At 44.2% G+C, this 23,799-nt stretch overlaps 2 protein-coding genes across 4 annotated transcripts; one reads left to right on the top strand and one right to left on the bottom strand.

Moving 5' to 3' along the window:
* Positions 1 to 1,083: 1,083 nt before the first annotated feature.
* On the bottom strand, positions 1,084 to 14,424 carry CYP20A1 (cytochrome P450 family 20 subfamily A member 1). 2 transcript variants are annotated; one of them, XM_031601331.2, is made up of 13 exons: positions 14,302 to 14,424; positions 13,708 to 13,757; positions 13,454 to 13,620; positions 10,553 to 10,698; positions 9,779 to 9,946; positions 9,008 to 9,086; positions 7,825 to 7,940; positions 7,357 to 7,411; positions 5,852 to 5,972; positions 4,272 to 4,383; positions 3,558 to 3,622; positions 1,556 to 1,645; positions 1,084 to 1,405 (listed from the first exon to the last, which is right to left on the bottom strand). In XM_031601331.2, the coding sequence occupies exons 1-13, from the start codon at positions 14,371 to 14,373 to the stop codon at positions 1,255 to 1,257; spliced, it is 1,392 nt and encodes a 463-aa protein (XP_031457191.1). In that variant the 5' UTR covers positions 14,374 to 14,424; the 3' UTR covers positions 1,084 to 1,254. The 2 variants fall into 2 exon arrangements, with proteins under 2 accessions (XP_031457191.1, XP_031457192.1); XM_031601332.2 differs by lacking the exon at positions 14,302 to 14,424 and adding an exon at positions 13,981 to 14,188.
* LOC116234033 (alpha-aspartyl dipeptidase-like) lies at positions 14,423 to 23,746 on the top strand. Of its 2 annotated transcripts, XM_031601335.2 has the most exons (8): positions 14,423 to 14,574; positions 14,647 to 14,735; positions 15,525 to 15,599; positions 16,172 to 16,251; positions 17,330 to 17,503; positions 18,322 to 18,381; positions 22,717 to 22,799; positions 23,270 to 23,746. In XM_031601335.2, exons 1-8 carry the CDS (start codon positions 14,474 to 14,476, stop codon positions 23,340 to 23,342), a joined length of 735 nt encoding a protein of 244 aa, XP_031457195.1. In that variant the 5' UTR covers positions 14,423 to 14,473; the 3' UTR covers positions 23,343 to 23,746. The 2 variants fall into 2 exon arrangements, with proteins under 2 accessions (XP_031457195.1, XP_090000274.1); XM_090144148.1 differs by lacking the exon at positions 15,525 to 15,599.
* The last annotated feature ends 53 nt before the right edge of the window (positions 23,747 to 23,799 follow it).

The following is a 23,799-nucleotide window of genomic DNA, read 5'->3' as shown; positions in this document are numbered from 1 at the left end:
ATTTGAATGGGGAGGGTGCTAACAAAGAAGTTACATTTACAGAGAAAAGATCAAGATCAGATAAAGGATGATCGTATATAAAATGGGAAGTAGAAAAAACATGACCTGAATAGGTCAGATGGCAATATACTGAGATAAAGGGGTAAGAGGTTCCTGCCTTGCAAGCTATTCAGCAGGGTGCTCAAAAATCTGTCAAGGACTGGCCTATTGCAGCCAGGAGAGAAAGAAAGAAGCACGTGAAAGGGAAAAGCACGTGAACGAGTGGCATGTGATGCTGCTTTGGCTGGCACTTGCTCTGGAGGAGGAGGAAGGTTCTTTGAAAGGCTTTTAACTTATTAAGCACAACATTAATTCAGAGCCTTATAAAATCAGCACTCTCCCTTTCCAGTACTTGCATGACCAATCTCATTGCTGACCGAGTGATGAATGAATTGCAAGCACCTGTCATCAATTTCTGATGCTGATTAGATTAGACACTGCTCTCCGAACTGTCAGGATGGAGAATCCCTTTCCCAGGGCTTTGTTCTGTGGTTTTATTTCATTTCATTATGTTATTACTAATGCTTCTGCTTTCTCACAGGCCAAACCAATTTTATTCCTCCTCATTTACTAGCATTTTTCAGCCATCCATCCTCTTGCAATCCTACAGCACAGGAAGATTACATATGTAGCATAAGACCCGATGGTGCAATTCCCACCCCACTTTCTTTTTCTCTCACACACACTCACGCATACTTCCCACAAGATGTATCTGCTCTTCTTGACAGTTATAGCTACAGCTCAAGGGAAGGAAAGATACTTTGAATAAAAATACCTATATATAGAGAAAGACTTTGTCCTTGTGCCTTCAAGGTCTTATCTACTTGCGATCCATGAAGAAGCATGCCCTGTGGCACAGTCTCTTACCCAGATCTGCTTGCTGTTAGGAAAGGGCTGGACTAACCAGAGGCCCAGTCTTTGATTAGCTGGCACAGAACAGTTCATAGATACACCACTTCTTGGTTTTGTTGCTTCCTTTGCAATCCATTGGGCAAAAAGTGTAAAAAAGCATACAGATTACATCTACTTTAATACAACTATTGGTTGAATTAGAAAAAATTACCCTAGAAGGCTATGCAGTTAATAATGTGGAAGGTAACAAAATCTGCATTTAAAATTCCTTGGCTGAGTCATTGTTTTGCCAGCGTGACTCCCTCTAAGACACTTGCCCAGAACTTCACTGCTGGCACTTTCAGACCCTTGTTTCACTCGTTCTTAGCTTCTCTTAGACACCGTTATCCAGGCTTCCTCCTTCGGTGAGGTTACCAGCTCATATTTGGTCTCCATGACTTGTCCTTTAACTGGGTGAAGGTACAGTTTTCTTACCAGGACACTCAACAGAACTGTAGCCACCATATAGGCAAACCTGAGGAAGGAGGCAAGAAAAGAGAATAAAAAACTTGCTATGAAGTAAATCTGCCAAAAAACAACTGCCTGTTTGGACTGAAATACACCGAAACAGCCTCCTTTTCTCTCTACCACAGAAACACACAAAAAACCTTTTTCTAATGCTCACCTCAACTCCGGGCACTCCTGGCTTCCTGAAAAACCCAACAAGGAGAGGTTTGTCATGGCTGAATCCTCGTTGAATCTCTCTGGGTCAAATCTACAAAAGACAAAACACACTGAGTGAGCACAGAACTCTTCCTCTGGATGTGTGGTTACACACACATCACCTTAAGAAACTGGCAATGACAACTGCAAAAAGCATCAATCCTCTCTTTAAATTACGCTAGGTAATTCCACACAGATATAGAAAGGTGACTGTGCATCTACTCCATCTATGTTCTCCTTTGGTCAGCTGTGTCCCACTTTGGTCAAAGTGCTTCATATCCGCGTGTGATGCAGGGCTGGAAATAGTATGCTTTACCTCTTAGCAGTGGGTATTTAGCTTGAGTACACAGCTGAGCTGATGCTGCTACATGTCGTCCATTTCCCTCCAGGGCACACACAATCTGATTTGTCTCCTCTCTCTATCCCACCAGTCTCCCTGCATCCCTCCTCCTCTCTCACCTCCAAAAATATTTTCCTTTTTTTCTCTTGCCCCTCGCCCCTGTCTTGAAGCAGCTGGTGTATGTGTATATGCTGGGGGAGGGAAGCTGGTGACTCATTCAAGTGAAAAAAGTGGCTTCCAGCATTAGTATGGTGGAGGCTGTAAGGAAACTATTATCCAGGGTTTGCACAAGTTAAAACAAGGTTTCCATAATCAACTAAACCAAAAGGAGGTCAATAGAATACCATTCAATTTAAATATAAGTTATTACAGAAAAATAATAACAACAACAAAAAACCAAACAGGAAATATAATGAATTGAAGATAGTCAGTCCTCTTTCATTTTCTGCTAAATATTTCTGCTTGTACTTCAAGCCCTTGGTTTCTTGTATAAACATCCATGCTCTGCTTCTACTAAGCTGAAAAGGCATGTGGATGCTGACCCTCAGTTAAAGCAACATCACACTTACATTTCCCCTGAAGCGACAAATCACATATACTGAAATAGTGAGGAAATCAGCCAAACAGAAAAAAAAAAAAAGGCAAACAAACACAGAGGTTACATGTAAGGTAGATAGGTGAAAGGACTGCAAAGCGAAGATCTCCCATCTCTGTCACATAAATACAATCACACCCTCAACTCTCCTTTCCTTGGAATAAACACACTGTGTTCACAGCAGTCCTCACCTTTCTTTATATGCTGTCCCAATGAAGCCCTCCTAAGCACAGTGCATGCCCCATCCTACTGGGCAATCCCTGCCAAGATGCTCATAGGTTGGATCATCAATGCCTGATTCTTTTGAAAGAGCATGAATGAGAGAACAAGCTCTGTTCTAAGGGCTTCTTCCTTCTCCTAGATTTCAGCTGCCTCTTTTCTCTCTCTCTAGAATAACTGACCCACTTTTTTTTTTTTTCCAGCCCAATGAAATAAACAAAACTAACCTTAATACTTGCCACCAAGAGGCCACAGTAAGCTACAACATTTTTTTGTTTTTTTAAACTTCCAATATACTAGCCTGGATCCAGTTTTATTCCACAGACAAAGTAATGAGATAACATTTCCTTCACTCTGAAAACACAACATTTCTGTCAGACATTTCCTCCCTTGCATTGTTTCATGCTGACAGTGATTCCCAAAACCATTCAAATCTAAATCTCTCTCATTCACAGGAAACATTAAGATGAATTTACTGGTATTTGCCTAAGCAGTGTGTGTGGAAACAAACAAACAAACCTGTAAACCTCTAACATACACACACACACAAAAAGTCTAGGAGAATCATGACTTGAACTGCCCCAAACTCCCGTCCAAGGAGACAAGGATCTTCACAAATCCACTTTCTTAGGGACTCCCTCTCATCTCCAAAATCTGCTTAAGACAGGCTCTGCAGCAAAGAAGGTTCTGCATGGAAACAAGATCTATAGAATACTAATTAAAAAAAGGAAAGGAAGATCTATAGAATATTAATTAAAAAAAAGGAAAGGAATTCATTTGAGAAAGAATAAAGGCCTTGATTCTACATACTTGTATGGTGACGGCCAAGATGAACTATCCTGCAACATCACACCAAGAGCATAAAGTACAAGTGTCTGCAAAGAAAATGAGGATACATATGTCAGACAGAACAAAACACACAATTTAAGCTACATCTGGACAGCTCTGCAGGACAATTATTCTGTGGACCATTCATTTTAATAGGTCATTTAGAAACATTTATATGTTACGTTCACCTACAGATTTTTATAATGAAATGCTCACAAGAGGATTTTAACTTCTTAAGACCCATGCTGCAAATCTTGGTAGTTAGTGAGGGCCAGATCCCATTCCTCTACTCTTGCTAGAATGTATGTGCATGCTACTTTATTCTCTGCTATGGAAGGTACCACTCTCATGTGGGAAATACAGGTGATATAATTAGGCCTGAAACCACGCTCCTGTTAACACAGCCGAGACCACAAACCTCTTCAAAAGATTATTCATTCCCAGTGGACCCAGAACCAGAAGGCAATCTGCTCTGGAAGAGATCACAAATTCCCAGAGCCTATCCCATAGAGGAACCACATGGCAAACTTTGACTAAATAGTACTTTCAGATGACAGACCAGCTGGTCAGGTTAAACGTGTCAGAAGAAATTGTCTTCCTCCCTCACCCCTCTAGAGAAAGAAGTATGATGAAGAGGAAACAGGAAATTTCCCTTCAGGAAAGCAGGAGGACCTAGTGCTCCTGGTACTGCCTTACCTCTTTGGGGACAGTATGTTGGTCGACTCTGCCTTCCAGCTCCTGCAGCTGTGCAGCAATGGGAGTGAGCTTTGCTGTCCGCACTGTCTCGCACAGGACTTGCCGACAGTATCTGCAATCAATAAAGCTTGGTCAATTTAACTCTTCCAGAAAGAAGTTTGTTCATGTCCTTGTGCTAGAAAAGGAGAGCTTGGTCATCTGCTGCCCTCCAGGGCCCCAGTCCACTCCTGGAGCTGTCTGCAGCCATGCTGAGGAGCTTTTTGTTTTTAATTTTACAAAGAGTCCCAGCATCCTTTCAATAAGCATTAAATCTCATTATCAGTTCATCAAAATCTCTCTCATCCCACCTCTTCCAGACCTTAAATCAAACTAACCCAGCTAGAAAGGGTAAACATTCCTTTTCCTATACTTCTCACTCATACAGGAAGCAGCAGGATATACTCCTTTACTGAAATCTTAACACTAGTCCCAATACAGAGCACACCCTGCTACATGAACAGATGTGTGAAAAATAAAGGCACACCAATCACCAATCATTCTCCTACTTCTGTAGCCCTCTAAAAAGAATACACTTCCAAGCTTTCTGTCTAAATTCATCTCACATTAAACTTACAATTAAAATTATTGGTTACTCCTACCCTTGGAAAACCAGAGCACAAAACAAATTTCCTTCTTCAAATAACCACTGCCACTCTAATTCTGTGCTATAAGAAAGCATCAGTAGGAGACTGAGATTTCTCATATTCTCCCTGAAACCTTGGGATAAAGCATCTTAGAGTGGACTTCACTTGAACAAAAAACAAATGTTATTTGTTCATCCACAAAAATGGTAACTCTCATCCTTGCTCCACAGCCTGAAAAAAAGATCAAACAGAACATCAGGTCCTAATGACTTTATTCCTGAAATTCTAAGCCTAGCGTTAATAAATAGCTAGCCACCAATTTTTTCTCTTTGTTTCTTTATATGTGGGACAGAAGTCACTGCTTTCTGTCCCACTCCACCTGTGTGGCTTAATCAAGATCAGGAGTAAATCTCTGCTCCCATTCATCATTTTTGCAGCCCTATCCCATGCAAGGCTCACACCATTACTGCTGTGAACCCCAAAACTGAATATACATTCAATTTTGCCAACCTGATCCCTTGATACACAGAATAGGATGAAGAATGTACTCTCAGTCTTTTATTCTGAATTACCCCTCCTCCTTAAAGGACTTTAGTTCCATTGGTACAGACAGGATTCACTCGTGGCTGATTAGAGACACTTTCCAGGTTTCATCTTGGCACAGAGTGTTTTTCAAGCAGCTAGGGCACAAATTCTGTGCTCCCCATCAAAGAACTTCAAGGGCCTCCTAATAGACACCTTAAAGAAAGCATCCCATTCCTCATTATTTGGAACCATACAGTGGATCCTATTTCTGCTGCTAGTCATCCTGGGGTTCAACCACTTCCAAAAAATGTAGTACCTTTTGGATGATTTCTCCTGTTCCAGTATAGGCTGGTCGTCAGCCTCTGACACATGAAGCCCCTGTTCCCACTTCACAAGAAAACCTTCCTCTGCATTTCCTTACCAGGGACCCACCTGAGTTGCTCGATTTTCTCATGTGTAATTGGTCCCTTCCCCAGAACTTGGTCCACCTCCTTGCAGAGATTTTGCTGTACATCTTCTGATGTTGTCAGGAAATAGACTGCCCAGGTACACACTGGGGAAGGAATCAAGACAATAGTAGATTCAGCAAATTCAAAGCTTTGCTAACTGTATTCAACCCTTTTGCTTCCTGTATTTGCAACATTATTTTTCTGACTCAGACAAGGGTGACCTCTGTTTATATATTGTACTGATTTCCTATTCAGTGTCAGAAACAGAGGTTGAACTCCATTGTAACAGGAGACTCTGCAAGCTAAAATTCTCTTTCTAGGGCTATGAAGAGCTTAGGAAGCTGTGTAGGAGACTAAGTCATTCAGTCTCACAGTCCTGGATTTGAGACCGCACAATCCAGCAAAGCAGCAATCAAAGTGTGTCTTTTTCCCAGCCCTGTGGTCCATGAAATGGCTGTAATGTTCTAGCAATCACCACTTCTGGAGAATCAGGGTTATTAGATCAATCAGCTGAAATGCTGGTTTGTTCACAGCACCAAAAAATTCCCTGTCTGGGTTCCTGACAGGCAAGGAGAAGAACAGTACAGCTTTCTGCTGCACACTGGCCAGAATTTGTCTCCTCTACATCCATCTTGTGAGATACTCACAAGAAGATATCCTCAGCAGCACATCAAGAAATAAACCTAAGAAATAAGTGTGTAGGATGCAGTTTCTCTAAAGCTACAAGATTGTTTCTACCACTTCTGTTTATGAGTGCTATCTGGCAACCCCTGAGGAGCCAAGCCCCTTCAAAAGACTGATTTCATGGAATATTTGGAGATGATAATCTTCAGGGATAGTGTTAGCGTAACTGCCAAATTTACTTTCCACATCTTTCAATATCCAGTAGCAACAGAGAAGTTTTGTTTGAAGTTCCAGTCCCATTCACTGAAATACAGGACCTGATAATCAGGGGGTTAAGTTCAACCCATCTTCATATTGTAAGAGATTTTACACAGCTTCAGGTCATATTTCCATTTACTTCTTTTTCAAAATCCTTATAAATCCGAAAGCAGCCCCTAGAGGAACTCTTCCATATATGGAACATACCTATCCCCCAGGAATTCAAAGCAGTCAGTCACACCTCAGGGCTCTGCTCTAACTTCCTTCCCACATAACAGAAGCCATTTTACATCACTATCTTTGTGACTTGCAATTTTTGGTGCATTTTCATCAAATTTAGCATCACTTGAAAGGGGTTAAGGGTCGAAACAAAAAGCAACAGGTTCACCAAAAGACTAAGAAGGTTGACAAACACAACTTCAACACACTGGCTGTGATACTGTATTGAGTGTGCTGTAAAACTACCTGCTTCTATATGTTTGTAGCTCAGGAAAGATAAAATGATGGAGATCACTTTTTATTAGCCTAGATTAAGTCTCACATCATCACAATCAGTTTTCAACAGCTGAATCTGAGGACAGAAAATAATTTATGACTTGTACTTACAGTTAGCAGTAATAATGCATCCTGCCAAGGAGAAAATCATCGTATCTTCCAAAATCTAGGAAACAAAATCTAGTTCAGAGAATGAAGTCCATGAGATGCAAAGACTAGAAAGAAGCAGCACAATCTCCACTCAAGCATATGAAATCTCTTTAGTGCAGAGAGCAGGAAATTCATCTATAAGACTGAACTCTCTTACAGAACTTCCACTGAAATAGCACTTCAGACATGCTTAATACTAACACGCTCCTGGTTTATAAAAATAACAGTGATGAAACAGTGGCAAGGAAAGCTACCAAGGTCTAATTCAATTAAGCATGGCAGGATTGGAAAAAAAGCCAGAGAGAACACTGCATGAGTTAGGAATCTGACCCAAATGCAAAAGCTTAGATTAACCAAAGGCTACAACATAATAAGATGCCAATCTAGTAGAATTCTATTAGAGTGCAATGACATAACATCTGTACAAACCTGCTGGTCACTAAGGTTCCCCTGTAGCAAGGTATCTATAAAGACATGCCTGTTGAATGATCTGCCTCGGCGTTCCTTTATGACTTTCCTTAATGTAGATTCCATCTCTTTCAGAGCTTTGGAGAAAAAGAAATGATTATTTTAATCCTGGTCAGTCTGAGAGCTGCAGAGAAGTGAAACCATCTCCCCAGACAGATTTTCAGACAATTGTCCTTGGTGGACTCACTTACAGAAGCAGCCTGTTACATGTTAGTGTTAAATCTGGAAGGTGATTTCTCTAATTTAGATGAAAATGTAGGAATGAAACATCACCAGTTGCCTATAAAAAGCCAACTTTACAGGTATAACCAAGACGTGTACTCTGTGAGCTGAAATCACGTAAAGGAAGGTCAAGCAATAATCAGCGTTGAACTATCACGTACTGTGTTTAACCAGCTCTCACAACTAAAATGTTTGAGATAACACTCAATTGCCTGTGGAGTTACAATTACTCAAGCGTTAAGGCACCTCCGCTCACTGATGGTGTCCCTTTTGCCAGGAGCTCTACAGAAATGATTTCAGAGGAAGATGGTGCTAAAGACTCTGCATAGACAGAGAGAGGAAAGTGGGGCAAGTGTGGGAGGATTTAGGCACAAAGGTTCCACTCACCTCAAGATATCTGGATGACTACCTACTGATGGCTCTTGTGGGAACTAGGGGGAGTTAGGAACCTACATGCCACTGGCTGTCTGGTTTAAGTGGTCCAGTTCAGACAACTTCAGGATCTAGAACTTATTTATTAGCTTAAGATAGAGGCTACTCTGATTTAAAATCTTATTAGACAATAATGAAAAGCTTTAACTATTAACTATGACCAAATGACATATCGGTCTTCACTAAATGCAGCCGCCTACCTACAAGAGTGGTCAAAAGTTAAGACGACGCAGAACAGGTAGCAAGCATACAAAGACACTAGAACTACACCAACAATGGCGGGCTTGTCTCTGAACCACTAAACAATGACATATTTTAATCTTCTGCAAGAGTAAAGAAGACACATCGGGTAGCTTATGGCACAACAACAAACTGCAGAAAAGCCAAGACAGCTGGGCAAATCAAGTGCTTCCATATGCTAGATAATTCCTAAGCATTAATCAGATGGAGAAGTCAAGTGGAAGGGAGACTGGATTTGGGAAGAACCTACCATCTTCATACAGTTTCTTCCTAGTTGTGTTTTTGTCAAGGGACCCATCCAAGAAACCTTTCCCAATCTCTGACCAGATCTGAAAGAAGGCCAGAGAGAAGAGCACTGTTACTCACCACAGGCAGGGACTCCTTCTCTCTGCCTTATTCAGTAAAATGAAAACATTAAATAAAATGAAGTCTTCCTCTGAATGTGAAATTAGTATCCTCTTCAGAACACCATGTTCTAGTTCTAGTTCTTACATGTGTAACAGCTGAAACTGAGTTGAAATGAAAAACCTGTAATTACAACTGTATGGAAAAAGGCATGGCCACCCTGAGAGGGAGGTGAAACCGTTTCTTTCCCACCATACCACCAACAGACTTAACATCCCCAAATATGAACACAGCTTCAGATTTCCTCAGGTTTTTTCCCTCTCCACAACGCCGGAGAGCCTTCAAAGGTTCTCTGAAAATGCAAAGTTCCACTGGCCTTCCCTGGAGATTTTAACTGACTTAGACCAAATACATCTCAATTGCCACTGGATCCCAATTCCTGCTGATTTCTTAGAAACACCTGGCTTAAGACTAATGATAGTAAGACCAGCAGGATCTTTCTGATAGTTTTAGCTTCAGATAGTTGAGTCAACAGTCCTCAAGCTTTAAAGCTTAATGTTAGTTTAACGTTAAAGTCCCCGCAATAGCTTGTGCTGTCCCTTACTAAACTTGCAGATACAAGCTGTTGGCTTGAAAAAACAGTACAGGAAACTTCCTGGCTCTTTATGACACTTACTGCATCATGGTGCCTGCGGAATCGAATGACTTCCTGGTCATCTTCAAAGCTGCTGCCCATAGCTGTCTGTGTAACAGACTTCATGGCAAAGCCCAACATATGCTGGCAGAGTGGTACATGTTGAGCCTCAGGGAGGGAGAGCCATTTGGCTAGCAATTCTTCTGACAACTTAAGAGGAAAGGAACCATTAATTGACAGTAATATCAATAGCCTATTTACCAAACATACCCCAAAATGAATGCATTCTCACCCTAAGTTCCTCAGATAGACCACACTTTCAAGGCCATGGTGTCCATCTACACTTTCAAGGGTTTCCTTTCATTGTTAACTTGAACAGTAACATTCTGCCTTCAGATATCCTGCCTGAGCCCATGGTTCACCCAATGTAAGACAGTAATGTAAGCTCCACATTGAGAAAATAAGACTGACTGCTGGACTGAGTCAATAGAACAGTTCTCCACTTGCTGTGGTCCCAGCAGCTGGTTCGTTGCTCCTCCCTCCTGTCTTGTAAAATAAATCCAGAAACCATATGCTCCAGGATCTTTAATTGCATCTGATGTCTTGGCATAAAACGTCACCAAACCTAACTTTCTCTCAGCCCAGTGGAGCTTACAGGAACCAAATGCTCACACTGTGTTTGTACAGGCATAAGCTGTTCTCTGTCTGAGAAGCTTAAAATTCCAGTATAAATTTGAATGCAGCTTCTTTATCCTATCATTCTCATTAAACTCTGTGAGCTACATAGGGATTCTTCACTGGAGAAGAGGAAGTTACCTTCTGGATGAGAGCTAAGTTACTTTGCAAGGACTTTGTCACAGCACTTTCATACAGCTTTCTTCTCAGGTGGCTTTCCCCTGTATCCCCATTCAGGCTGGACTGGTACCTCAAGAAGGATTTCAACATCATCTCAAAGGGATCAGCTGAAAATAAGCAAAGAAAACATCATTCAGAAGCCTCTTCTGCACAGGCACGATAAAAACAGCCAGCTCTTCGATAGAGTGCTGCTACTTCTGGGAGTTGAGCAAGGCATGGCTCCTTCACCAGGAATGGTCTCTTTGGGGTGCTAAGTTTCTCTTGCTCCACATGGATTAGCATGTCATAAAGATTCTTCCCTGTGGCAGGGTACCATCCTGTGCTCAGCTTCTCCTGTGCAGGTTGGCTCCTGGCTCCAAGTTGCTTTTCTCAATACTTTTCATAAAAATGCTTTGAAAGCTTGTTCCCAGCTTCCAGTTCTAGATGGCTCTGCCACCAACTTAGTCTACCCTCCATCTTCCATATTTGTGGTTTGCTTCATTTAGATCTTTTACTCCAAATCCCATCAGCAGGGACTCTACATAATTAATGTGGTGAAGTACCTTAGGAGTCAATGCAAAATTGTGCAATTGAGCATGGCCTACTACATGCTTTTCTGTTCCTGTGAATCTTTCTGTGAGTCTCACAGAACTAGTGGAATCTCTAAGCAGCTCTTTGAAAGCAGCACACAAAGAGTTTCAAGCAAGGGATTTTCAATGTTTATCACAGTCTTATTTTTCCCAGATGAAGTGAAACCTTCAAAACATCACAAAACATCAGGGCTGGGCTAGACTACATACTGTGGATGTGACTAGGACACCTAGCAGAGATCAGAACTTTATTATGCTCCTGAACAAACTCCCAGTGAGACAATTCCTACCTGCAGAGGATTTCTATCACGTGACAGCTAATGAAACCAGTGGCATGAATACAGCGAGCTAAATGTTCTTCTCTCACACCATTTTCCTTCCAACGTTTTAGAGCTCTGCAGCTCATCCCGTTTCCCACTTCCAATGACAAGAAGTACGTGCATGTGCCTTGTGGCACTGCAAATGGTACCTGCAGCTCTGCATGTGGAGCAAGCTGTTATGTGACTCCAGCTGCTGCTGGCAGTTTCTCCTCCATAGTACTTTGCCATGGAGCAGTTCTGCTATTAGTGCCACAATGCCCTGCTGATGGTAAAGCCCACAAAGCAGATCTAGCAAGCAGAGCCATGTGGAGAGGCCAGAGGATGCTTAAAACCATCACCTGCAGAAACTGCAATGTTCTCCTGGTGGGGATGAAGGAAACTGCTAGCTCAGCAGCAAACTCCATATTTTTCTCACTCAATCCCTAGCAAACTGACAGTCCTATACCAATGCTACATTCACTGTTGCAAACTCAGTGCTGCAGAGCCTCAGCTGCCCTTTACATAGTAGTGCCCTTGTCTTATAATATTTGGAAAGCATCTATTTCTCTACAGATGCAGCAGATTAGCAATCCCACAAGGGACAAATCCCTCACAGAGACAGAACTGTCCTGCTAAGCAGATCTACAGGCTTCATACTCTGTACCAGACTTGAAAACAACTCTAGGATTACATTTACGCTCCTCTCAGTGAAATGCATCACTTTCAACTGTTTGATAGTCTAGAAACACAGTTCTATGCTTTTCTTGCCTAGAAGCCTGATCATCTATCTAAGAAGCATGACCACATTTTAATGCCTTCCCCACTCCACATTTTAAAATTAATATATTTAACTGCTGGTATCTGCAGGAGACCAAACTGGTCTGGTAGCTGCCTTGGTTGCTTCCTACATTTAAGTGCAGGCATTTGTTTTTCACTATTATTCGCATACGCTCCCAACTTCAGTATGTTTGTGACAACTTGTTTGCTCAAGTGCCTGTCACCACTTCTCTGAGCTTTCAGAAAGTGAATGTCTACTCAACCTTCTCTAAACACACTCACACTTAGACTTCAGTGCGTTCAGATCTCTGATGGTGAGTTTCCACCTTCTGGAGTGCAACTGCTATCCAACGATTCTTGCTGATCTTTAACTCCTACTTCTTTCCCAGAACATCAGCAGTTTTTTAAGTTCATGCAAACGTACAAGAAGTTTATTCATCACGACCCAGCATAAACTGATAGCTGATATCTCCTGTGCTTGAAAAGAGCCTGTGCTACCAAATCAGCAGCATGCAACTAGCACATATATCTACACAAGAAGAAGAAAACTGCAAAAACCACAGGTTAAACCCAAACAACAACTTAACTACCTTATTGTTTGTGATCACCTTAGGAAGTAGAACATCTACCTGAGAGGCTGCACTAGAAATTAAAGCATTCTCACAGGACTAAAATCAGTTCAGCTACCAGCTCTACTGACCACTTTCAAGTCTAGAAGATCATCAGAGGTTTTCAGCACAAAATTCTGCAACTCTAACAAAAAAAAAAAAAATTAAAGAACTTCTTGAAATAAGGCTTTAAAAAACTCCATATGGAGCCTCACAAGGGAGCTATCACAATCACAGCTCTCTTCAGATTTAATTTAGTAAAACTACCCATCTTCAATTATAATTTAAAAGCAACTTGGAGTACATCTCAATTTCCTATAGGATTTTCAGCTGGCTGCTTCAAGTCATTAACGAACATGAACTTTCCATAAACATCTGCCTGTAAGCAGCAGGTGAAAGGCAGAAGCACAGTAATTTCTCAATAGCTGCCGGGCAGCAGCAGTGCCTGGTCACCAATATTGAACTGCAATAAATGGGACCAAAGACACGTCTGAATCACTGTGTCAGCTGCAAACTAAGCTTCATTTTCTTTCTGTTTCCTTTGATATATGATGCCCAGAAAGGCCATACAGAACAAACAGACTCAAAGACAGAGCAGATGCTGCTTACATGACCGGTTGGGGTTCACATGTTGCTTCAGGAGATCAATGGAGCCAAGGCTGACAACAAGGCGCCTTCCAAACCAGAAGGAGACCAGCGGGCCATATTTCTCGTGAAGGTTCACCAAGAACTCATGCAAACTTCTGCTGGCAATGATGTCTGGCAGGTTGCCATCTCTGAGGAACACAAAGAAGTCATCTGCTCATTTGCAACATCCACCACCAAGGCTGAACCCAACCAATGTTAAGATGGGAAGCACTTACTTGTCATCAGTTGGAGCCAGCCCAGGGATACCCGACGCCTGCCTGGATGCCTGGATAGCAAAAGGAAACGCTGTCAGCCCTCCTGAACGTAGATTTTAGGCAAGCTTCACAGCTTTGCAGCAGGAGAACTGGATTTCCCGAACCAGTACTTCTGCGTCATTCACAAACCAGAGCTGGACAAAGCTCATCCTCAGGCCTCAGCTCTGCCAAGTTTCACAGAACTGATCAGCTGTGAGCACATGCCCGGTCCCATAGGCCAAACCAAGCTCTAACCATCTGCTTCAACGGGAGACTCCAGCGTAGCTCCGACACCCGAACTTCACCCACGGACGGGCGCACACGCAGACCACGAGCCGAGCGCGCACAGCCTTTCTAAGAGGGCTCACTGGAGCACGGAACAGGCGAAGCACGGCCGCCCCAGCCCGGAGCGCAGCCCCGCCCGGCACCGCCGCAGGCCGCAGCCACGTCCCCGGCAGCGCCCGGCCCCGGGAGCCCGGACAAAGCCGGGGCCGCGGGACGGGGCCGGGCGACTAGAGCCCGCGGCCGCTCGCTCCCCGCGGCGGGGGTCGGGCCGCTCGGCCCCGCCGCCATTACCGGGTAGAGATAGAGCACGGCGCCCACGAGGATGAGCAGGAAGGTGACGGCGAAGATAGCGAAGTCCAGCATGGCCGGGCCGGGCGGCGGCAGCGACAGCTCGGCCCCACCCCGCGGCCTCGCGGCGGGGCAGGAAGGGGCGGGCCGGGCCGGGCCGAGAACGCGGGCGGGCATGGGGTGCCCACGGCGCCTGCTGCTGGTCTCCAACTCCACGCTGCACGGAGGGGGGTACCTGGGCCACTGCCAGCAGCACATCCAGAGCTTCCTCGGGGAGTAAGTGCCGCGCGGGGGGGCCCGGGCCGCGCCCTGCCGGGCTCCAGCGCCCTCTCCCTTCTCTCTCCCCAGGAAGGTGAAGCGGGTGCTCTTCGTGCCCTACGCGCTGCACGACCGCGACGCCTACGCCCGCACCGCCAGGGAGAAGTTCGCGAGTTTGGGTAAGGCGGGCGCTGAGGCGCGGGCCCGAGCCGCCCTGGGGCAGCTGGGTTCTGTCCGGGGAAGGGCGGGGTGTCAGCGGCCTCGGAGGAGACGCCGAAGAGGCCTCTGCAAAAATCGTGTCGCAAACGCTTCTAACGCCTGCGGAGAGGAAGTTTTTGCTGTGAGCCTTGAGCAAAGATCTTTCCAGACTGGTCTTCTGCAGTAACCGCCTCCTATCTGCACCGCTCAGGGTAACCTTGGACCTGTTACCCCAGTAGCAACCGGTACTCACTTCCTTGGGTGTCACACTGCTCCTCAGCTTGCAGAAAGATTGCTGCTGTCAAATGCCCATTTGGGTCTCCTGGCCCTTACCACATGCAGTGAACCAAGCAGAGCAAACCTGTCAAAGCCAAACATTTTAATCATTACAAAAAATAGGTTCAAATCAGAACGCTGATGGCACAGCCTAATAAATCCCATGTCCACACTGAACAGTAGTAGCATTCCCCTCTTTTTTGAGTTAGCAGGAATTTGCACTGAGCTAGCCCCTCCTGAGCAGTCCTCTGCTTTTTGTGACACTGAGCAATGTCTCCATAAAGCTAACATTGGTTTTAGTGTGGCTGGGGATACAGAAGCCCTACACTAATATAGGGTACACATTATGCCCTGTAGTAGCCCCTAAGATTTTTCTCTGGTTTTACTGTGAGACATTTGGCTTGAAGTGGGGTGGGAAATAACAGGAGGGAAGCACTGAATGTACGTTCCTCCTCCCGAGTGAAGTGGCAAAGGCAAATAACTTCTAATTTAAGGTTACGAGCTGGACAGCATTCATGAATCTTGTGATCCAGTAGAAGCTGTAAGAAAATCTGAAGCAATATTCATTGGTAAGTCTTACTTCTTGCTCCCTAAAGAGGGTTTACATAAGACACTGCATTAGTCTGTTGTAGAGCTGGCAGCATAGAGAAAAGAATGGAAAAGTCCTGCCTCACTATTAGAAGCTGCAGAAAACAGTACTTCAATTGTGAACGTTAAGACCTTGAATTTAATAGTGGGAATGGAAGTAAGTGGGATTTATCAATGGAACTGCTTCTCTAGTAAGTTTTAAGTTACTCACTTAAACAGCTCTTCAACATTAAAAACACAATTTTAGATGAAATATCACTTTTTCAGAACTACAAGCAGCGAGGCCTACTGTGGTTGGACTGAGCAGTCCTAATATACTCCAGGGTATTAGAGTAATATCTGCTGACAAAGAGCCAGCAGCAGTGTTAGGAAGAGGAGTTAGGGTACAAGTCCATGGCCTGCCAAATAAGCATTTCTCCAAAGCTTCTGGTTTTACTACTGCTGAAAGCAGAATATTGTTCTGAACAGATCACTGAGTCTGGCAAGTCTGTAATGGCACCTATGTAAAATTTAGAGTAAAGCACGTTAAATAAGCCAGATACTTTTTCTGCAGGAGGTGGCAACACATTCCGTCTCTTGAAAGCTCTCTATGACAACAGACTGATACAAGAGATCAGAAAACGAGTTCTTGAGGTAACAACTAGATGACTTTGGCTGAGACTAAATGACAAACATATAAGCATTTGTTCAGACAAATACAAGTAAATTCTACATCTTTGTTCCCAATGTACTTAAATAGAAGGCATTTCATGCAAGCTGGTGAACTGAAATCTGTGCCCAAATGAAGCTTTTGTTAGTCACGGAATCCCAAAAAGCCTAGGGTCAGTAAACTTTCCTTCTACAGCAGTTTCCCAGATATAGAACTGCAAGACCTTGGGATGTACAATGTTGTGCTGTAATATAGAAGTAAGCCCCTCATCATATACCAAAGAAGAGCAGTGTGGGACTCAACCATTGATCAGAAACCCTCTTTCTCAGCACGTCTACTTTGTGGCTTAATAAAGATGTGTTCAAGCTTCACATTGTCTAATGATAAACCAAGTGTAGAATTGGATCTACATGTGCCTTTTATAGAGTAAAGGAAAAAGGAAGTGGTGTATTTACCTTGAGTATTTCATTTATCGAAAATTGCAAGGTATGAGCATTATTGAGCCCCCTCCTATCAGCAGCCATTCTGGCTTGGTTAATCTCATAAGGCACAGCAAAGATAGACCATTCATGGAGAAAGACTAAAGCAAGGTGTTCCCCTGGCATTGTGGAACTGTGAATAACTTCAGACAAATTTATGCAAGCCATTTTATGTTTAAAAAGGCCAGCTGACAAGAAGAAAGGTCAGGTAGGCCCATCTTAATATACAAATTTCTGGTGCATCAGCATGGTTCTTGGCTTCAGATCTGATCTCCTGAAGAGCAGATAGTTCAACTATTCCAGATATTTTCTACAACTGCAACGTAGATAAGTCTCCTCTCTTAATAGCAAAGTCTAATGTCTACAGTGACATCCAATAGTTGGCTCTCTGACAACCATGATATGTATAAACTACCTCCCACCACAAACACTGAGCTATTGTATTTCTGCTTTTCGCCTGTAAAATTAGCAGCAGAATGAGCTAGATGTCTTTGCTGTTGAGTCTCCAATTTTGACAAAAGATGCTATAACATGCAGTTGTCAATTGTGATACTGCATACTAATCATTGCTTTTGTCTTTCAGGATGGGATTCCTTACATGGGATCCAGTGCAGGAACTAACGTTGCTACTGTCAGCATCAACACTACCAATGACATGCCAATTGTTTATCCACCTTCCCTGCAAGCCCTAGGTTTAGTTCCTTTTAACATTAACCCTCACTACCTGGATCCAGATGTTAAAAGTACTCACATGGGCGTAAGTAAAACATGCCAGAGTTAACACAGAGTGCAAAGGTTTAACAATAGCATGCATGTGCAAGGGCTTACAAAGCCAGACAATGACTAACAACTGTTCCCTAGAGCAGATGGAAATGCCAAAGAGGCAATAAGACTTCAGTCCCTCCTAAAGCTTTTGAGTAGGAAGGGGAGCTGGCAACAGTAATACTAGGGCGGAACCTACTTGCTTGTCTCTAGATAAGCCAGTCTTTCCCTGTAAATAACTCTTGCTGTTTTACTGAGAGGGCTGTGGAAGCTCTGTGCTGCACCAAATGCCTGCTATATTCCTACGTTTGATTTCTTTAACTACCATTGCTTCAAAAGCAGTAGCACCCAGGAAACATAGTGGAACCATTCAGAGAAGGAAATTCTTCAGATAATTCCTACTCAAGATGAAACAGATAAGTAGTAGAAATCTATGGCTATCATCTTTCATGAACGAGGCAGCGCATGCATCTGCTTTCACCACCTTCCTCAGTACTCTTATTTTGAGTGAGGACATAAAGAATGTTTGAAAAAATAAAAAAATCAGAATGAATTGACTGGAAACGTTTTCAGGCTTGGGACCGTGCAGATTCTATTTGATCAACCTACAGCAATTGCTGCTAGTGATCAAGGGTAAATCTATTTACTAAAGCCAATCCTGCCACTTTTGTCCATACATTAGTCTAATCAAAACATTCTTTTGGATGGGAATGCCTGCTTTGTTCAATGTTAAGATGTTGCTCAATATTATACTACTTGAATGGAAGTTCTACTTCACTCTCTGGGCAGCTAAATCTACACTTCTTACTGCAGGAAACGAGAGAGGAAAGAATTCGCCAATATCATGAAGAACCAAACACCCCTCCAGTTCTGGTGAGTTGTAGTTTCCAGTAAGGTAGGTTATGTCTGTAGCATGGTAAGTATTTTAAAGTTTGTCCTTGCTAGCTTCCATTGTGAAACCCTGTTCCTAAGAAGCTGTCCAGAATTGCAGCAGGGAAGGCTAGTTATAGTCCTGCTAACAGCTACAGCCTTTGATTTTCTCACTTTTAGAAAATGGATTATAACAAGTAAAATGCTTTCTGGCTGTTAAATGCTTGCAGTCCCATTGCCATGCCCTAGGATTTTAGACAGCTCTGATCTGTCCAGTTACTGGTTGCCAGGCATACATTGTGTTGCTGGTAGTAAGCATGCAGATGGTAAGATACCTCCTTCATTTTTCTGACTGATATTCTTACCTTAAACGTTGTTTTAATCTCTGGAGGTATCTTCCTTTGCCCATTCAGTAAATAATATAATTCAATACATAGCAGTATGTCTGAGAAGCCAGGAACCAAGTTTCAAACTCAAAGCTGGTGTAGGGATAGGGAAGATAAACCTGGGTTACTGTTGCTTCAACAAAAATGGATCTAAGAGTAGCAGTAGCACAAGTAATAGTGGAATGTATATTTAAGTTTGGTTTTGTTTTTCCCCTTAATGGTTTGCATAGCCTTCTTCAAAAGGCAGTATCAAATACACAGGAAAACTGGCTTCTAAAACAAGGTAACTCACCTTTGTCTTCGTATCTTTGTTAAAAATAAACAAGTAATAGTCATGAAGCACTGCACTTAAAACTGACCTGATGGGAAAAGTGTTCTAGCTTCTGTAGGCGGCGAGCATAGAAAGATGTCCAACAGCTTATACGAGCGGCACCCTCCACTTTAACGACACCAGGAGAGATTATTAAATATGTTCTAGACAGACAGAAGGTTACTCCACTCACGGACCAGGGAATAGCTGCGGCTATGTCGTCAGCTATGTCGTCAGCCATCCAACCCTTAGTCATGGCGGTAGTCAACAAAGAAAGGGATGGACAAGGTGGACCGGGTGGTCGCGTCCGGGGAATTTGCTATTCCTGCGGATCCCCAGGGCACTACCAGGCGCAATGTCCTAAAGGAAGGAGGTCAGGGGGTGACCGTGATCGGTGCCAACTATGCGATGGGTCGGGGCATAATGCTAAGCAATGCCGGAAATTTCAACATGCCCCGCGGGGTGAGAGTATGGGCCGGGGTCATCGGCCTGGGAAGGTCCCGTGGCCTATTTCAACTCATCCCACCGTGTCATTGGCAATGACTATGGAGCACAAGGATCGCCCCATGGTCAGGGTTATGATGACTAACACGGGCAGCCACCCAGTGAAGCAACGCACGGTTTATATCACAGCGCTGCTGGATTCTGGGGCTGATGTTACTATCATCTCAGAAGAGGATTGGCCCACTGACTGGCCATTGATGGAAGTTGCGAGTACACAAGTTTATGGGATAGGAGGGGGAATTCCTATGCGGAAATCCCGAGAGATGATTGAAGTAGGGGTCATAAATCGAGACGGCTCTTTGGAGCGACCTCTGCTTATTTTCCCAGCGGTAGCCCTGGTTAGAGGAAGTATCCTAGGGAGAGATTGTCTGCAGGGCCTAGGGCTCCGTTTGACAAATTTATAGAAAGGGCCACTGTTCTTACTGTAGCGCTACATCTGGCTATTCCACTGAAATGGAAGCCAGACCACACCCCTGTGTGGATTGATCAGTGGCCCCTTCCCGAGGTTAAACTTGTAGCGCTAATACATTTGGTTGAAAGGGAATTACGATTAGGGCACATAGAACCTTCGCTTAGCTGCTGGAATACACCTGTCTTTGTGATCCGGAAAGCGTCCGGATCCTACCGTCTGCTGCACGACTTGCGTGCTGTTAACGCTAAACTAGTCCCTTTCGGGGCAGTCCAACAGGGGGCACCAGTTCTTTCGGCGCTCCCGCGTGGTTGGCCCCTGATGGTACTGGACCTCAAGGACTGCTTCTTTTCTATTCCCCTTGCAGAGCAGGACCGCGAAGCCTTTGCATTCACCCTTCCCTCTGTCAATAACCAGGCTCCCGCACGCAGATTTCAATGGAAGGTCTTGCCTCAAGGGATGGCATGTTCTCCCACTATTTGCCAGCTGGTTGTGGGACAGGTATTGGAACCCCTTCGACGTAAACATCCATCTTTGTGTATGCTGCACTACATGGATGATCTTTTGATAGCTGCCCCTGACCGCAGGAAATTGGAAATGATGGGAAAGGAGATCATAAGTGTACTAGAGGGGGCGGGCTTTACTATTTCTCAGGACAAAATCCAAAGAGAACCTGGCGTAGAGTACCTTGGCTATCGGTTAGGAAGTACCTATGTAACTCCAGTGGGTCTATTAGCAGAACCGAAGATCTCCACCCTGTGGGATGTTCAGAAACTGGTGGGATCCCTCCAGTGGATCCGACCAGCGTTAGGGATCCCACCACGACTGATGAGCCCCTTTTACGAACAGTTGAAGGGGTTAGATCCGAATGAGGAGAGAGAGTGGAACCTGGACATGAGATTAGCATGGAACGAAATTGTACAGCTCAGCACTACCGCTTCTTTGGATCGCTGGGACCCTGCCCTACCGCTAGAGGGAGCAGTTTCTCGATGTGAGCAAGGGGCGATAGGGGTCCTAGGGCAGGGGTTGTCGACACACCCAAAACCATGCTTGTGGGTGTTTTCCACTCAACCCACTAGAGCATTCACCGCTTGGCTGGAGGTGCTTGCTCTCCTGATCACTAAGCTCCGCGCCTCGGCTGTGAGAACCTTCGGTAAGGATGTTGAGATCATTTTGTTACCCGCGTGTTTCCGAGAAGATCTCCCATTCCCAGAGGGGATCTTGCTGGCCCTTAGGGGATTTGCGGGAAAAATAAGGAGCGGCGATTCGCCACCTATTTTTGATATCGCGCGACCGCTGCGCGTTTCACTGAAGATAAGGGTTACTGATTGCCCCGTGGTAGGACCCACGGTTTTCACCGATGCCTCCTCGAGTACCCATAGAGGGGTGATGGTGTGGAGGGAAGGTTTTGAGTGGCAGGTAAAGGAGACTATTGATCCAGAGGCGAGTGTACAACAGTTAGAGGTTTGCGCCGTGGCCATGGCACTTCTGTTATGGCCAACAACGCCCACTAATGTAGTCACGGACTCCGCGTTTGTTGCGAAAATGCTACTCAAGATGGGGCAAGAGGGGGTCCCGTCCACGACGGCCGCCTTTGTCCTGGAGGATGCATTAAGCCAGAGAACAGCCATGGTCGCGGTCCTTCATGTGCGTAGTCATTCTGATGTACCAGGGTTTTTTACAGAGGGAAATACTATGGCGGACACTCAAGCCACTCTCCAGGCATACCCACTGAGGGAAGCCAAAGACCTCCATACGGCCTTCCACATCGGGCCTCGTGCTCTGTCTAGGGCATGCAATATATCTATGCAGCAAGCTCGGGAAGTTATTCAGGCTTGCCCTTATTGCAACTCGGCCCCTGCACTAGAGGCCGGGGTGAACCCTAGGGGTTTGGGGCCCCTGCAAATATGGCAGACAGACTTCACGCTCGAACCGAGAATGGCTGCGCGCTCTTGGCTAGCCGTTACTGTGGATACTGCCTCGTCGGTAGTGGTAGCGACCCAACATGGGCGTGCCACATCAACAGCGGCGCAGCATCATTGGGCCACGGCTATTGCCGCGTTAGGAAAGCCCAAGGCAATCAAGACAGACAATGGGTCATGCTTCACCTCAGGATCCACTCGAGAGTGGCTGGCGAGGTGGGGAATAGCACACACGACGGGAATCCCAGGGAATTCCCAAGGTCAGGCCATGGTGGAGCGGGCTAACCGTCTTCTGAAAGATAAGATCCGATTACTCGCGGAAGGAGACGGATTTATGAGAAGGATCCCAACGACTAAGCAAGGAGAAATATTGGCGAAAGCTTTGTATGCGTTGAATCATTTTGAGCGGGGTGACAATGTCAAGACTCCGATGCAGAAACACTGGACAATGGCATGTATAGGCGTAAAGCGGGGCTTCGGTTGTACGCGGTTAGGGTCCTCTCAGAATGGGGTAGTTACGCTTGTGCATAGGGAGGGGGAAATGTAGGCGGCGAGCATAGAAAGACTCCACCCTCGAGTAGTTGCTAGTAGTAACCAGATAAGGAAGTAGTGACGCAAGTGCTTACGCAAGATATAAGTTCCTGTCATGAGTTAATAAACGCCATTTTACCACCCACCACATTGGTGTGCACCTGGGGTAGATGGACAGACCGTTGAGTCCCTAACGATTGCGAACACCTGGATGAAGCGGGCTTCAAGCTTCTCACATAGATTTCAAGTAAAGTTTTTTTTCTAAACCTATATTAGGGCTTGCGGGAAGGTGCAATGCTGCTTGTGGAAGGAGACAAAGCCACCTTGCAAGGAGTGACAGGAGCAAGGCTTTTTTTGAGGTAAATGCTTCATTTGAATTTGAGTGAAAGAGAGAGACACTTGCTTAAACTCCTGGTACACATTGCGTCTTCTCATTACTCAAGTTACTTAACACTTTGCTTCCATTTCTGTTCAGAAAAAACACATTATTAGTGATCCAAAAAAGCAGTTAGTATGACAACACCTGTGTTTCTGAGCTATAGCCACCATTCATCTAGAGTGTCCCAGTACTCCAGCTGTGCTCTGTACTCAAGGCTGGGGAATGCCACTTTGGTCGTAATGTACTCTAGAACAAGAGAATTCAGGCCATTAGTTGTATGAACATTACTGAGAAATCTAAAATATATATCTCATGATGAATATAAGGAAAGGAACCTTGTTCTATCCCTAATAACAAGGGGAAGATCTTTGTTCTGTCCCTAATAACAAATGGAAGATCACTAGACCTAGCTGCTGTTCAAGCTTACAGCATGGTTTATTTTGTTTACAGGGGTAAGAAACCAACTGAACATGAGCCTGGAACAGATTTCAGTTTCTTGCTGATTGACAGCAATTTCCAATAGCCTTGCATATTCTACAGAAAAAGTCAGCACATGAAGAAGGGAAGAAATGCTTGCAGTACAAGATTGGGTAGAGAGCCTTAACTTTATAAATAAAACTAAATGTGCATTACTAGGCTCTCTTTTTGCCACCCTGCTCACTTCTCAGACAATCTTTCTTTCCCAAAGACGTGCTTTATTGAAATGCTTGAATAAGAATAAAAGAGTACTCTTACTCTGAAAGGTTCTGTATGTTCACATCTTCACTTTGATTCCTCCCTCAAAGAAAGTTACCTTAACATAATTAAGAGTCAGCTCTTCCTTCTGCCTTGTTTTACCTGTGTAATAAAGTAATTGTTCATTTAGTGTACTCTTACAGCATTAGTTTCATTTTTGCAGAATTAATAAAGTGAGAACTTTTGCATTCAGTTATTTTTATTGGCTTCATACTCATTTTAAATATATACAGTGCTAATTATGT

This window comes from Phasianus colchicus, chromosome 7 (genome assembly GCF_987193195.1).
Source record: "Phasianus colchicus chromosome 7, bPhaCol1.hap1.1, whole genome shotgun sequence".
NCBI lineage: Eukaryota > Metazoa > Chordata > Aves > Galliformes > Phasianidae > Phasianus > Phasianus colchicus.
This window is presented reverse-complemented; position numbering and strand designations above follow the sequence as displayed.

What these genes read in the sequence shown, in the direction of transcription:
- CYP20A1 (XM_031601331.2), bottom strand. Translation starts at nt 14,373, where the DNA reads ATGCTGGACTTCGCTATCTTCGCCGTCACCTTCCTGCTCATCCTCGTG. An exon ending in TCCGCAGGCACCATGATGCA is followed by an intron (nt 9,087 to 9,778) that starts GTAAGTGTCATA and finishes GCCTTCTTTCAG; the next exon opens with ATCTGGTCAGAGATTGGGAA. An exon ending in GAGAAAATCGAGCAACTCAG is followed by an intron (nt 4,384 to 5,851) that starts GTGGGTCCCTGG and finishes TATTGATTGCAG; the next exon opens with ATACTGTCGGCAAGTCCTGT.
- LOC116234033 (XM_031601335.2), top strand. Translation starts at nt 14,474, where the DNA reads ATGGGGTGCCCACGGCGCCTGCTGCTGGTCTCCAACTCCACGCTGCAC. An exon ending in GGAGAAGTTCGCGAGTTTGG is followed by an intron (nt 14,736 to 15,524) that starts GTAAGGCGGGCG and finishes TTCTAATTTAAG; the next exon opens with GTTACGAGCTGGACAGCATT. An exon ending in TTAAAAGTACTCACATGGGC is followed by an intron (nt 17,504 to 18,321) that starts GTAAGTAAAACA and finishes TTCTTACTGCAG; the next exon opens with GAAACGAGAGAGGAAAGAAT.